The sequence below is a fragment of the Chelonus insularis genome, unplaced genomic scaffold (assembly GCF_013357705.1).
Source record: "Chelonus insularis isolate UGA/USDA-ARS -01 unplaced genomic scaffold, ASM1335770v1 contig_88_pilon, whole genome shotgun sequence".
Lineage (NCBI taxonomy): Eukaryota > Metazoa > Arthropoda > Insecta > Hymenoptera > Braconidae > Chelonus > Chelonus insularis.
In genome coordinates this window covers 1,477,582-1,490,969 of record NW_023276776.1, presented here as the reverse complement: position 1 = coordinate 1,490,969, position 13,388 = coordinate 1,477,582, and the positions used below count along the sequence as shown (strand labels likewise).

General features: G+C 29.2%; 3 protein-coding genes across 3 annotated transcripts; 2 read left to right on the top strand and 1 right to left on the bottom strand.

The window, feature by feature from the left end:
• Positions 1–3,153: 3,153 nt before the first annotated feature.
• Positions 3,154–7,100, top strand: LOC118071972 (luciferin 4-monooxygenase-like). Its single transcript, XM_035091493.1, has 8 exons — positions 3,154–3,374; positions 3,450–3,581; positions 3,761–3,971; positions 4,136–4,614; positions 5,351–5,528; positions 5,625–5,846; positions 5,900–6,129; positions 6,210–7,100. The coding sequence occupies exons 1-8, from the start codon at positions 3,339–3,341 to the stop codon at positions 6,369–6,371; spliced, it is 1,650 nt and encodes a 549-aa protein (XP_034947384.1). The 5' UTR covers positions 3,154–3,338; the 3' UTR covers positions 6,372–7,100.
• Positions 7,101–7,166: 66 nt separating this feature from the next.
• LOC118072135 (uncharacterized) lies at positions 7,167–8,486 on the bottom strand. Its single transcript, XM_035091773.1, has 4 exons — positions 8,223–8,486; positions 8,043–8,166; positions 7,414–7,919; positions 7,167–7,319 (listed from the first exon to the last, which is right to left on the bottom strand). Exons 1-4 carry the CDS (start codon positions 8,484–8,486, stop codon positions 7,209–7,211), a joined length of 1,005 nt encoding a protein of 334 aa, XP_034947664.1. The 3' UTR covers positions 7,167–7,208.
• Positions 8,487–10,092: 1,606 nt separating this feature from the next.
• Positions 10,093–13,264, top strand: Hsp83 (Heat shock protein 83). The gene is made up of 3 exons (XM_035091704.1): positions 10,093–10,432; positions 10,747–10,865; positions 10,989–13,264. The coding sequence occupies exons 1-3, from the start codon at positions 10,283–10,285 to the stop codon at positions 12,883–12,885; spliced, it is 2,166 nt and encodes a 721-aa protein (XP_034947595.1). The 5' UTR covers positions 10,093–10,282; the 3' UTR covers positions 12,886–13,264.
• Positions 13,265–13,388: the final 124 nt, after the last annotated feature.

The following is a 13,388-nucleotide window of genomic DNA, read 5'->3' as shown; positions in this document are numbered from 1 at the left end:
TTTAAAAAATTTCAATAAATAATTTATCAATAACTCTAACTCTAATCCCTGTCAGAAATATGTAATTTCGATAAAGGTGTGAATTTTTTTTTTTTTACTAATCTACTAGTATATCATCGCAAGGCTCACCAGGCCAATGGAAAGACTAACAATATCTCTAAAATAACCACAATTTAAGAAATAAAAAATTTTAGAAAAAAAAAAAAACAAATCAAAGAAAATATAAATGTCAATTAATTCTTTTACCATCATCATGATACAAATTTCAAATGATTCTTTAATAAGTTTCATTCAATAAAATTGAATTTTCTCATTAACTGTTCTCTGACAAATGTATCGAATGACTCTTAAAGATTATCCAGTTTTATGAAGTGAAATAAGCTGATTAAAGTAATTATTGTTGCTAGTAAATAACAGTTATTACAAAGTCATCATTAAAATGAAACAATTTATCGATCAATAAAAAGAAAAAAAAATGATCTTAATATCGAAATAATGAATACAAATAATTTAAAATAAATATGATGTCTTTCTATAATGCTAATGCTATGCTATTCACTTATAAATATACATTGAGAAAAAAAATTTACTTTGAACATGGAATATTTTTTTTAACTATAAAAATCAAAATTTGGAATAGTCTCATTTTGGATTCATTTCTGATGATTAATTAAAATAATCAGAAAATAATTCATTGAAAGAATACATTTGGTTGATTATATATTTTTTTTATGCACAAAAAATAATCAAATCTGTATATTTACTGGATCTAACCAGATCTGATTGATTAGATCTGCATTGATCTGGCGAGAATATATTTAATCTGATCATTTTGATTATTAGATCTGATCAAATTTTATTAGACCTCTATAATAGCTAGATCCAATTAGATCTGATTTAATTACATTTGATGAGAACTCGTTGAATTTAATTACATCTGATGTTTAGATGTGATCAGATCAATTCATATCTCTACAAATTTCATTAAATCAGACAAATGTCAAGATTTAATTATATCTGATAATTTTTTCCTGGATGCTCGATTATTTTGAATATAATTATCAGAGGATTGATTTATTCTAATGCTTCACTGAATAGATCTTTTTCTTTTCAACGATCCATGGTGGAATTCATCTGATGTCACTTGTATTTGATCTTACCATGATCTTGAATCCAAAATCAGAATCCATTTCGTTAAATTCAATAAAATATTTCCATTGCGAATATTCCAAATTTTTTTTTTTATTCATCAAATGCCCATTTTTTTGTACAAGATAAATTTATTTCTCAGTGTATTTAAAATGAATGACGTACAGTATATAAACTTGTACTACTTGAACTTGCCAATTTTTCCGTCTGAAAAAATAAGAATTAATATAAAATTCTGAAATTCCTACTGATATTTATAATGATATTAATATTAATATTCAATTTAAATTAATTAAAAATAATGAATTAACCATAAAGTATAATCTTAATACTTATTGACATAAATAATTTAATTAATAATAATCGTCACGGTGTTGTTTTACAAACTTTCTGTGATAATTATTAACAATCAATAATTAATGACTATACCCGAAAGATCATCGAAAATTGTAAAAAGCTTCATACAGATATAATATTCGAAATAAGATTTAAAAATGTATGAATTGATATTGACTTGATTGATTGAGTCATAACAGAGCAAATAAAATTAAATATCTTCTTGCAAGTCATTGTTGAAGTTTGCCCCAATAATACACATGCTTTTAACTTTGTTACGACAATTTAAGTCAACGCACTTTTATTACTATAAGAGTAATTCACGCGGTTAAGATAATGATTATGAATAATAATAAAAGTAATTATAACACTGGATTGTTGATTGTATATGTTACAGCATGGAGTAATGAGCGCCTTGTTATTTTGTATGGCTCCCATGCATTGTTTCTTAAAGTGAATATCATTATATTGACGAAATAATATGGAAATTATAAAATAATTTGAAACATATATTACTTCATTGTTTCATTTCATATCTCCTACTTATTCACTTTCTTACTAGGATCTTTTTTATCAAGATTTGCTACTTGAGTTATTTGTAGAAGTCTATTTATTCAAATTCTATTTATTTTTCTGTTAGAAAGTTAGACAGCTTATATCAATAACAGTTTTACATAATAAATATTATTTATTACCTTTATATATTTATTTTGTAACTAGACATCATCCAAGATCTTTCTTTATCCACACCTAGACTTGATGTCTGGTGCTAATTACAAGATTTTATGAAAGGTTAGTCGTTATAGGTAGATACATAGATGATCCATCTTGATGTAGCATCGAAAACAAATTATTATTATGCACACAATGAAAGCAGTTTATTGGAAAATATATATCTTGATACTTGCCAAGGAGCATGTTACTTTATCAATTTCAAGCATCATTAAAAACCTTGCTCTTGATCAATAAATAAGCTAGGGTTTTGTATAATGTTTCATTTCAGAGTCATACCAAATTTGACTGATGATTTATTTATCAACTTTGTAACTTGTTAGAAGTTAAAATAAAAACATGAGAGATGTTTTTCAAATCCTCTAACTTTCAAGTTTGCATCATGATAATGTTTGAATATATAAATCTGATAAGAATAATCTTTCAATTGTTAAAGATTTTTTTTTAAACATAAAATCAATTGAAATTATTAGACATCACTTAACCTGATAACAAGCGATTAAATTGAAAACTTTATTTATTTTTAATTGGTTGATTAAATAAGGAAAATAGATGATAAAGAAAAAGACTGAAATTAACTTTTCGAAGCAAACTAAAGACATCTTAGTTGACTCGATAAACAAATGAAATTTCATTGGAATATAAAACTTAACAGTAAATTCTATTACACTTGAAACAAATGATTCCATTTTCAACAGCCATTTAATTACAATGCTATGCTGTAGACAATTGTTGATGATCATTTAGTAAAATAGCAGACAGAGTTATTACACAATAAAATAGTCAACCTTCAAAAAAAAAAGGATAATTAATTACATAATTCGAACGAGTCAATTGCTTTGTACAAAGTATAATTTAGAAAAAATGAAAATAATATTAAAGTTTCAACCTGTAATTGTAAGTAATGAACATTCTGGGATAAAAAAAACTTCGCGTGAGCCTAGTAAATGCAGGCAATTTACAATATTGTATGACAAGTCACTATTCTCTATAAAACCTGAATCATGTGATCCCTGTTATCGATAGTATAAAGGAAATCACAATTCACATTTTACTCGAGTCTTCGTATAACGAATCAGTGAATAGTGCAAATTCATTGTGAAATTTTATAAACATACAACATGAGTGCAAATCGATCATCACAAAGCAACACAAATGTTAGTGACATTTTTAAATTAAAGAAACATTTTAATTACAATCAAACAAAAATGTTGATCAACAATTGATTTCAGTATTTAAATAGCTTCACTATCAAAGATGGAATAATAAAGGGTCAGGATTGTCCATTTTTGGAGAGAGGTCAAGTTAGCTTTGGACAATATTTGTTAGATCGGATGAGAAAGAATCGTAAACTCACTGGTCAGGTATATAAATAAAAAATCAAGATCCAATTATTAATAAATTATTAATAATTAATTAATTATTAATAAAGATTGAATGAAGTTTCTATCAGAACACATTGTGGTCTATAACTTTTAAGCCATTGAATATTTCTAAAAAAATATCTAGGTTTTAATTAAAACTGTTATTGATATTCAATTAGATTGATACAACAACTGGAAATAAAGATTCATTTGAATCTATGATAGATCGGAGTATCAGATGTGCATTATGGTTGCAAAGTGAAGGCATCAAATCAGGTGATACTATTGCAATATGTACTCACAATCACAAAGACCAAATAATTCCTGCACTTGCTTCGTTGTATATTGGAGCTGTTTTCAATCCCTGGTGGGATCATGGTTTAACCAAAGGTAATTTAAAATCAGTAATCATCTATCCAGTTCATCCAAATTAACAACAATTCATTCAATAGGATATAACAATTAAAAAAATCACTTGAAATAAATCTATCTATCAAGAATTGCATTAATCACTGCTCAGCTATTACAAGTCATCATACAAAGTCTATCTACAGATATAGCGAAACACTTTGCGAACTTGGTGGAACCAAAGGTCTTGTTTGTCAATGAAATGTGGTCCAAACTATCTGCTGAAGTTACAAAAGAAGTTAAACCTGATCTTAAGATTGTAGTCTTTGGTCATGCTCCTGGACTGGAATCGTTTGAGAAGATTATAAGCAAACCAGGAACTGTTGAAGTAGCAAACTTTAAATGTGCCACACTTCCAAGTGTTGAACATCCTGCACTTATTCTTTATACATCAGGAACCACTGGGTTACCCAAAGGTGCACTTCACTCTCAAAAGTCTCTGTTTGGTAATATAAAACTAGCGGAAGAAGTTAATAGCCGTTGTCATTCAGCATTGTGCTATTCAACGCTTTGTTGGGTTACTGGGATATTTTGTTCTTTCTTGGCAATCACAAAAGGAATGACAAGAAATATTCCCGGACCATTTGAAGAAGAAGATGCATGTAGAATTATACAAAATTACAAGGTATTATTATTATTTTTTAAATATTAATTATTTTAACAATCTCTAGAATTAAATTTACTATTTAAAGATCTATTCTATCTCAAGCTTGAAATATTCAATGATTTATGTCTCTTGGATTTATTTTTCTGAACTCTCATTAATAATTTATTATATAACTTCTCGTGATATTTGAATAATAATCTAATTGTTTTAATTAAAACTATTATATCTGAATTATTTTTTATATTATTTATAAAATTTCAATTTAATTATTAGGTCAATTTTAATTTTATAAAATACAAAATTTTTAATTAAGTAGCTCGCAAAAAATATAATTAATTGTATTATACTCAGTTAATTAGTTTCTGTCTAATTTTAATGTCCATTTAAGTATTTTATATTTATTCATTAAAATGAAGGATTATTGTTAGATGAAGAGTTGTTGGCACCGACTCATGCCAAGTGCATGGTTTTCTCATTTTCTTTCTCTTTTAATTTAACAGAAATGAACAGCTACTATATATGCAACAGATATAAGTTTTAATTAAGTGGAGTTTAAATATTTAAGTTGTGTTTGAAAATTTTTTAAATTTCATATTTATGTCTATCATAACGTGGTTATCTTGGTTTATTTTATTTAGTAAAGAATATATTCTATTTATTTTTCTATCTAATATATTTCAGTTTTTAATTAAATCTTATTATTTAAATAAGATCATTTTTTTTTTTCAATTTCAATCATTTCTATTTTTTTAAGATCGATTGGATTCTATCAGGAACTAGTATGGCAAATAGACTTCTTAAATCTGGATTCATCTCTAAATATGACGTATCATCCGTCACTGACATTCATGTGGGTGGTGCACCTCTAAAGGATGAAACACAAGTGGAGCTTCGTAAAGCATTTAAAAATGCTTCAGTCGTCCAACTCTATGGTACAATATTGAATAATTTATCAGAGTAATCATGAAAGAATTTTTTTTTAAAATAAAATTATTGATATTTATTAGACTTTTATTAATTATTTGTAGGAGCAACTGAACTAGGAGGAATAGCAACAATGCAAGATGAGCATTATAAAAAGAATTCTGTGGGAAATGTTGTGAAGAATTGTCAATTAAAAGTAATAGATCCAGAAACAAATAAAATATTAGGACCTAACCAACAGGGAGAATTATGTGCTAAAACACCACATATGATGACAGGATATTGGAGAAATCCAGAAAAAACTAAAGAAGCTATTGATCCAGAAGGTAAAAATTGGGTTACTATTGAATTTATTTTATCTAAAGTCACGTATTTTTAGGATGGTACCATACTGGAGACTTGGCCTATTACGACGAGGATGGTGCAATTTTCATTATCGAGCGACTGAAAGAGTTAATAAAGTGGAGGGGCCATCATGTGCCACCTGCAGTGATTGAAAAACTCATTCAAACACTCCCAGGAGTATCAGAAGTCGCTGTAGTTGGAGTACCTGATTTAGAAGATGACGAAAGACCGTTGGCTATTGTCACTCTTGCACCAAATTCTAAAGTAAATACAATAAAATACAAGAAATTCTCTTTCAGGTCAAACTTCTTGAACAAGAAAATTAAAATTGACTTTTATTTCAGGTGACTGAGCAGGAAATTCACCAACTTGTGGATAAGAATTTACCTGACCAAATGAGACTCAGAGCTGGTATCAAGTTCGTTGATCAAATACCTCATACTGCCTCAGGCAAAATTAGTAGAACAGAGCTCAAGGCCATAGCGAAAACTTTTTCACGAGATTAACACATATATTAACAGACAATATCTTTTCGAAAGATTTACTATAAATTTTCAATTTAGATTCATTATTAAATTAATCTTTAATACAAAGAAATTAAAATCTTTTAATCAATAATCAAATTTTTTTTCTAAAAGCACCTAGATAAAAAAATTTCACCTACTTCAACAAAGTAAAAAATGTCAATATTATTATAACTATGAGAATAGAAATAAAATATTGAATCAAATCATTTATGGAATAGTTGAAGGTCGTTGTGATTAAAGTTATTTATCCAGAACATAACAGGAAACCTTCCTTAGTCATAATTAAAGGACTAAAGTCCACCAAAGGTGAATAATTATAGCAAACTTTTTCAAATAAACTATTCAATAAAGAAAAAAGTCTATGTAAAAAATTCATTAAAATACCATTCAAGTTGGTAAATTCTATTGCAAGAATTAATAAACAATTGAGTAATTAACACTTGATAAAAATAATTATATAGATCAGAATGACTGCAACTTAAAGTGATGTGATCAATTAAATTCGAAGAAAAATAACAATTTATTGTACAAAGCGTAAAAAATTGACAACTGTTTGAAAAATCTATAATGAAATAATTGAAGTTAAAATATTAATTATTTAAACAAGCTTCATTAGTATGTATAGTCACTGCAATTATTAATGTTGAAATTAGTCTTCAGAATGACGAAACAAAATGGTAATAGAATAAAAATATAAGTGCAAGAAAATTTTTAGATTTCATTTTAATGAAATAAATTTTCTTTAGCATGAAAGACATGTTATGACGTAAGAGTATTCATTAACATCCCATCACCATTTGAGATAATTTTACCCCTTTAATTTTCATCATGCATGTACTCACGCTCTCCTTTACGATGAAGAATCCTTAAGTGTATTTCCTTCAGTGTCATTTCTGCAAGTTTCGCCTTCAATCGATGTTCTTCAGCCTATTAAAATATTAATTAAATACAATTATACTAAAATAAATATGTATGAAAAAACTATTGACTTAATTAAAAAACGAAGCTAATTTATTTTTACCTCTAATTGACGTAAAAGTTGTAATTGACGAATTACATGAATATTTTCATGTTGGAAGCCATCTCTAAGGCTTCTCTGATGGCTCGTATAATCAATTTGCATATTATATTCCCCAACTTGATTTTCAGGGTTCCTAGAATTTCTAGAATGGTTAAGCTCTGTCGACTGATCAATAGTAATATCATCATCACTTTTCTCTAGTGACTGTGAACTTTCTGATGATAACTTTGAGTCTATTTTCCCAACTAAAAAGTCATTTTCACCATCAATAAATTTTCCAGATAATTCTGGATTAGATACTTTTCTTGGTTCAAATAAAAAATATTTTCCATTCATTTTTTTTGTTTTATTCACTTGTGATTCTTCATTTTCTGTTTCATTTTCGTGAGATGATGAATTATTGTATTCAGTAGGGATCGTTTTATTGTTCATTAACACTGATACAGTTACTGAAGAACCTGAAGTGTCTGTATCCGAGATAATTACAGCAGGTTGTTCAAGTGGATCTAAAAAAATTCAAATGAAGTTACATTTATGTATTGCTTCTTAAACTTTGTGAATTGATCTCTATCTTCATTATGGTAATTATTGGAGTAAGTTTAGTGTAAAAAAATTTTAAACAAACTTACCATAAGACAAGTCAGACTCATTAGGCATAAAATACGGTTTTTCAGCATAATTTAAATGTCGACAGCTCAGCAAAGGAATGTTCTTGACTGCAGATGGATGGACGAAAAATGCATCTTCTTGTATCTAAAAATATAATAAGTTTCAATTAAATAATAATAATTATAGAATAGAGGAAATACTTTTCGCCATTTATTTCTTGCATTGTGATATTTATAATTCTGCCAGTATTTTTTTAATTGAGCAATAGATCGATCGCTAAATCCACCTTCCTGAAATTTTTTATCGATTGTCATCCAGATTTCTTTCCTTGCTAGTATTGATAAGTTTTTATCTTCTAATCTTTGACCAAATTCTCTCATTATATTCAACAAATGATCACGTTCATTTCGTGAAAATTGATTTCGCTGACGATTTAAATCTCTTGGTCCTACACATTTAGCCATTTTTATTGATTTAATAAAAGTATTTAATGTGAATTGAAAACTTTTTATGCTAAGATATAAGATGACAGTTGAAAATAACTCGGTATCATAATAAACTGAAACAACTAAACATCAAGAAGTCTACATGGAAAGTGAACGTTCAATTTTTATTTGTTTATCATGTATTTTTTATCCTGCTATTTAATTATTTTAATAAATATTCAAAGACATTAGTAGCATAATGAGGAAATAATTAATTAATTCTTGGCAACGATCTACACCTTGACCTTGAAACCTGATCAATGGCTACAGTTTTATGAGTCTAATTGTTTATAAAAATTAGAACTAAAAATCAATAAAATCTAACCGATGTTCGGCAACATCAAACTAGAATAAATCCTTTAGATGATTTTAAAAGTATCACAAGAGAGATACCAATGAAATTGCCAACTTGAGATATAACTTGATAAAACATGCTTTTACTCGGTGCTGATAAACGTTTGATTGTGATGTAGAAGGCTTTTGAATACAACAGATGGTGCTACCTACACGATTTTTCAGCATAGCTACGATGAAGCATGCTGATTTGGTTGACAATGAGAAAATCAATAATCATGTTATATGAATAATGAACAATTCCCAATGATAGCCTGAAATACTTTTGTTTTGAACTCTAGCTAAACTATCTAAAAGAGTTAAAACTCTGCAATAATAAGGTTTTCTGTTTTATTCAGGTCAGCTAGATATTTCTCGAAGGTGTGCATAGACATGATGAGGAATACTAAACTGCAAATAGATAGAATTTACTAGAGAGAACTTGATCTTCTCTAGCTATGTCAATTGTTTAAAATGAAAAAAAATATTACCTAAATCATGATATAATGGTATTTTCCTGTTCATTTCTCTTCCCATTGTCATTTTTGCAGGTGTTTCATATATTTTTTTAACCAAATTCATCTTCAATGCTGAATATTACTTAATGTCATGACAAAGCTACTCGTCGAGAATATTCGCGGAATCATTGATTTCTCGTAAAATGTAAATAACAATAGATTTTCACAGTAAACTAATAGATTTTCGAAATAAATAAGAATAAATTGTCAATAAATAATTCTACTGTACAGTGTTGATTTTTTTTTTATAAATAAAAGTTGTCAAATAAACAAATAATTTAATGATATAACATAACCATAGTACACTGATTATATGAAAAGGTTATATTTTAATCAATAAACTTTGATAATCTATTGAAATCCATTATTTTCACAAAAATAAAATGTTTTCTTTTTTTTTTCATAATACCGGCATTTTTACTCGCCTTTTGTTTGGATCTCGATGTTTCTAGATTATTCGCTGGATTTCCGACTTCCAAGCAACTGCGCAGTCAATTGATAGGTTAGATTCAGCGAAAATTTTTACTATTTGACTTTTTCAAATACACATTTACATTATTATAGTAATTAAAAATTAAAAAATTAGTATTAGTGACCACTAATAACTTTATTTTTTATTTTCACACTAGAAAAAGGTCTGAAAAGATATTTTCTTGATAGAATATTCTAGAAACTGTGACGTACTTCCGCTAGCCGGCTTCTCGAACATTCGTCAGTTCATAAAAGCGAGCGCCGCGCGCAATGCGGGAATAGTTGAAAAAGAAACACAAAGCGGTAAACTTCAAAGCGACTGGAGACTAAGTCTCTGCGAATCTTTTTAAAGCGACTACTTTCTGTTAAATAAATTCATCCAAACTGACGGTGCTAAGTGAAGAATTAAATAACCTTAATATTTCTGACAACAAGCATCAGGAAAAGGACAAAATGCCAGAAGACGTAGCTATGGCTGAATCCGAGGAGGTGGAGACTTTCGCCTTCCAGGCAGAAATTGCCCAGTTGATGAGCTTGATCATCAACACATTCTACTCCAACAAGGAAATCTTCCTCCGAGAATTGATCTCCAACTCATCTGATGTAAGTAATAGAATTTTTTTGATGTGAATTATAAACGTGGTTGGCAAAAATCAATAGGTTCTCTTTTTATTAATTATTTAAATTATTTATTAATAGTGAATAATTAAATTATTTCAATCATGTCATTCCATTTTAAATAGTTTTATTAGTATTGATTATTTTTTTTTCAAGACAACATTTAAAATGCATAGGTTATAATCAATTAATAACAGTTGAAATTCATGTGATTTTTTTTAGTTTAAATTTTATAATTTAAAGCAAGAATATTTATTAAAAAAATTTTCAATCAATTAATATTTTTTTTTTTTCAACAGGCTCTCGACAAAATTCGATATGAATCGCTCACTGATCCATCCAAGCTCGACAGCTGCAAGGAACTGTTCATTAAAATCATTCCCAACAAGAATGATCGTACTCTCACCATCATTGACAGGTAAATAATTCTGATTTTATTTAATATGCAATAAAAAAAATTTTTTTTTTTGAGTTAATGAATTAATTAATGAGTTATCTTGAAATAAGCAATGATTCTAATTCAATTGTTTTATAATTACAGCGGTATTGGTATGACCAAAGCTGATCTCGTTAACAACTTGGGAACAATCGCCAAATCCGGCACAAAGGCCTTCATGGAAGCTTTGCAAGCTGGTGCAGACATCTCGATGATTGGACAGTTCGGTGTGGGTTTCTACTCGGCCTACCTTGTAGCTGACAAAGTATCAGTTGTTTCAAAACACAATGATGATGAACAATATCTCTGGGAATCATCTGCTGGAGGTTCATTCACTGTTCGACCTGATACTGGTGAACGGTTAGGACGTGGTACTAAGATTGTATTACACATTAAAGAAGATCAAACTGAATTCTTAGAAGAATCCAAGATCAAGGAAGTTGTCAAGAAGCATTCTCAATTCATTGGATACCCAATTAAATTGGTCGTTGAAAAAGAGAGAGATAAGGAATTAAGTGAAGATGAAGAAGAAGAGCCCGCTAAAGATGCTGGTGAAAATGAAGATGACAAACCCAAAATCGAAGATGTTGGGGAAGAAGATGAGGATGAAGACAAGGAGAAGAAAAAGAAGAAGAAGAAGACCATCAAAGAAAAGTATACTGAAGATGAAGAATTGAACAAAACTAAACCAATCTGGACCAGAAATCCTGATGACATCACTCAGGAAGAATATGGTGAATTCTACAAGAGCTTGACAAACGATTGGGAAGATCATTTGGCTGTGAAACACTTCTCTGTTGAAGGTCAACTTGAATTCAGAGCTCTTCTCTTCATCCCACGTAGAGCTCCATTCGATCTCTTTGAAAATAAGAAGAGAAAGAACAACATCAAACTCTACGTTCGACGAGTATTCATCATGGACAACTGCGAGGAGATTATTCCTGAATATTTGAACTTCATCAAGGGTGTAGTTGACAGCGAAGATCTTCCATTAAACATCTCTCGTGAAATGCTTCAACAAAACAAGATTCTTAAAGTCATCCGTAAGAATCTTGTGAAAAAATGCTTAGAGCTCTTTGAAGAATTATCTGAAGACAAAGAGAACTACAAGAAATGTTACGAACAATTCTCAAAGAACTTGAAATTGGGTATCCATGAAGACAGCACTAACAGGAAGAAGTTAGCAGAACTTTTGAGATATCATACATCAGCATCTGGTGAGGAGATGTGCTCATTGAAGGACTACGTAGGTAGAATGAAGGAAAATCAGAAACACATCTACTTTATCACTGGTGAAAGCAAAGAACAAGTAGCCAACAGCTCATTCGTCGAGAGGGTTAAGAAACGTGGTTTCGAAGTCATCTACATGACTGAGCCAATTGATGAATATGTAGTCCAACAACTCAAAGAATTTGATGGCAAACAACTCGTCTCAGTTACAAAAGAAGGTTTAGAACTTCCAGAAACTGAAGAAGAGAAGAAAAAGAGAGAAGAAGACAAAGCCAAGTTTGAAAATCTCTGCAAAGTTATGAAAGACATCTTAGACAAGAAAGTAGAGAAAGTTGTTGTATCCAACAGGCTGGTTGACTCACCTTGCTGTATTGTTACATCTCAGTACGGTTGGACTGCTAACATGGAAAGAATCATGAAAGCTCAGGCCCTCCGAGATACATCAACAATGGGCTACATGGCAGCTAAGAAACATCTTGAAATTAATCCAGATCATCCAATCATTGAAAACCTCAGGCAAAAAGCTGAAGCTGACAAACATGACAAATCTGTTAAAGACTTAGTCATGCTTCTATTCGAGACTTCTCTCATGTCATCAGGATTTGCTTTGGAAGATCCTCAAGTCCATGCTCTGAGAATTTACAGGATGATCAAATTGGGTCTTGGCCTCGACGATGAAGATGTGCCAATGGAAGAAATCAAAACTGAAGGCGATGTACCACCACTAGAAGAGGCAAATGAGGAAGCATCAAGGATGGAAGAAGTTGACTAAGAGCCTTCATCACATTGTCAGTTAAAATAATACCCAAAGACTTAGAACATTTTTTTATGAGACTGTTCAAAAATCATTTGTGTGTTGAGTACCAATCTGATTCGGCAGGAGACGAGAGAGAATTATTTATTTAACATCAAATGGTTTTTTTTGTATAACTTAATCTGCCGTGACTTCAATTTATTATTAGTTTTCATTTTTTTAACTTTGATAAGTATTAGTTTTTTAAAATAATGTCATGTTTTGAGCAGGGCATTCTTCACGTTCGTCGATCCATCATTCCATATATCATTAATATAATTATCATGAGAATGAGTGTACAAATGCTGTAAAGATCACGAATACTCTAGACTAATAAATGAAAATTAATATCCACAAATACTGTCTATTTTATTCTATAATTACCTTTAACAAAATTATGTCTACATCTAGATATATTATAAATTATTTAATTCTAAAATTATTTGAAAGAATTTCGCTAATAATTTGAATTTTAAAAAAAT

Excerpts from the sequence above, each read along its gene's own strand:
- Hsp83 (XM_035091704.1), top strand. The coding sequence starts at position 10,283 with ATGCCAGAAGACGTAGCTATGGCTGAATCCGAGGAGGTGGAGACTTTC. Across the intron at positions 10,433-10,746 it reads TGATCTCCAACTCATCTGAT|GCTCTCGACAAAATTCGATA; the intron begins GTAAGTAATAGA and ends TTTTTTCAACAG. Across the intron at positions 10,866-10,988 it reads ACTCTCACCATCATTGACAG|CGGTATTGGTATGACCAAAG; the intron begins GTAAATAATTCT and ends TTATAATTACAG.
- LOC118071972 (XM_035091493.1), top strand. The coding sequence starts at position 3,339 with ATGAGTGCAAATCGATCATCACAAAGCAACACAAAT. Across the intron at positions 3,582-3,760 it reads ATCGTAAACTCACTGGTCAG|ATTGATACAACAACTGGAAA; the intron begins GTATATAAATAA and ends ATATTCAATTAG. Across the intron at positions 4,615-5,350 it reads GAATTATACAAAATTACAAG|ATCGATTGGATTCTATCAGG; the intron begins GTATTATTATTA and ends TATTTTTTTAAG.
- LOC118072135 (XM_035091773.1), bottom strand. The coding sequence starts at position 8,486 with ATGGCTAAATGTGTAGGACCAAGAGATTTAAATCGTCAGCGAAATCAA. Across the intron at positions 8,167-8,222 it reads CAAGAAATAAATGGCGAAAA|ATACAAGAAGATGCATTTTT; the intron begins GTATTTCCTCTA and ends TTATATTTTTAG. Across the intron at positions 7,920-8,042 it reads TGAGTCTGACTTGTCTTATG|ATCCACTTGAACAACCTGCT; the intron begins GTAAGTTTGTTT and ends GAATTTTTTTAG.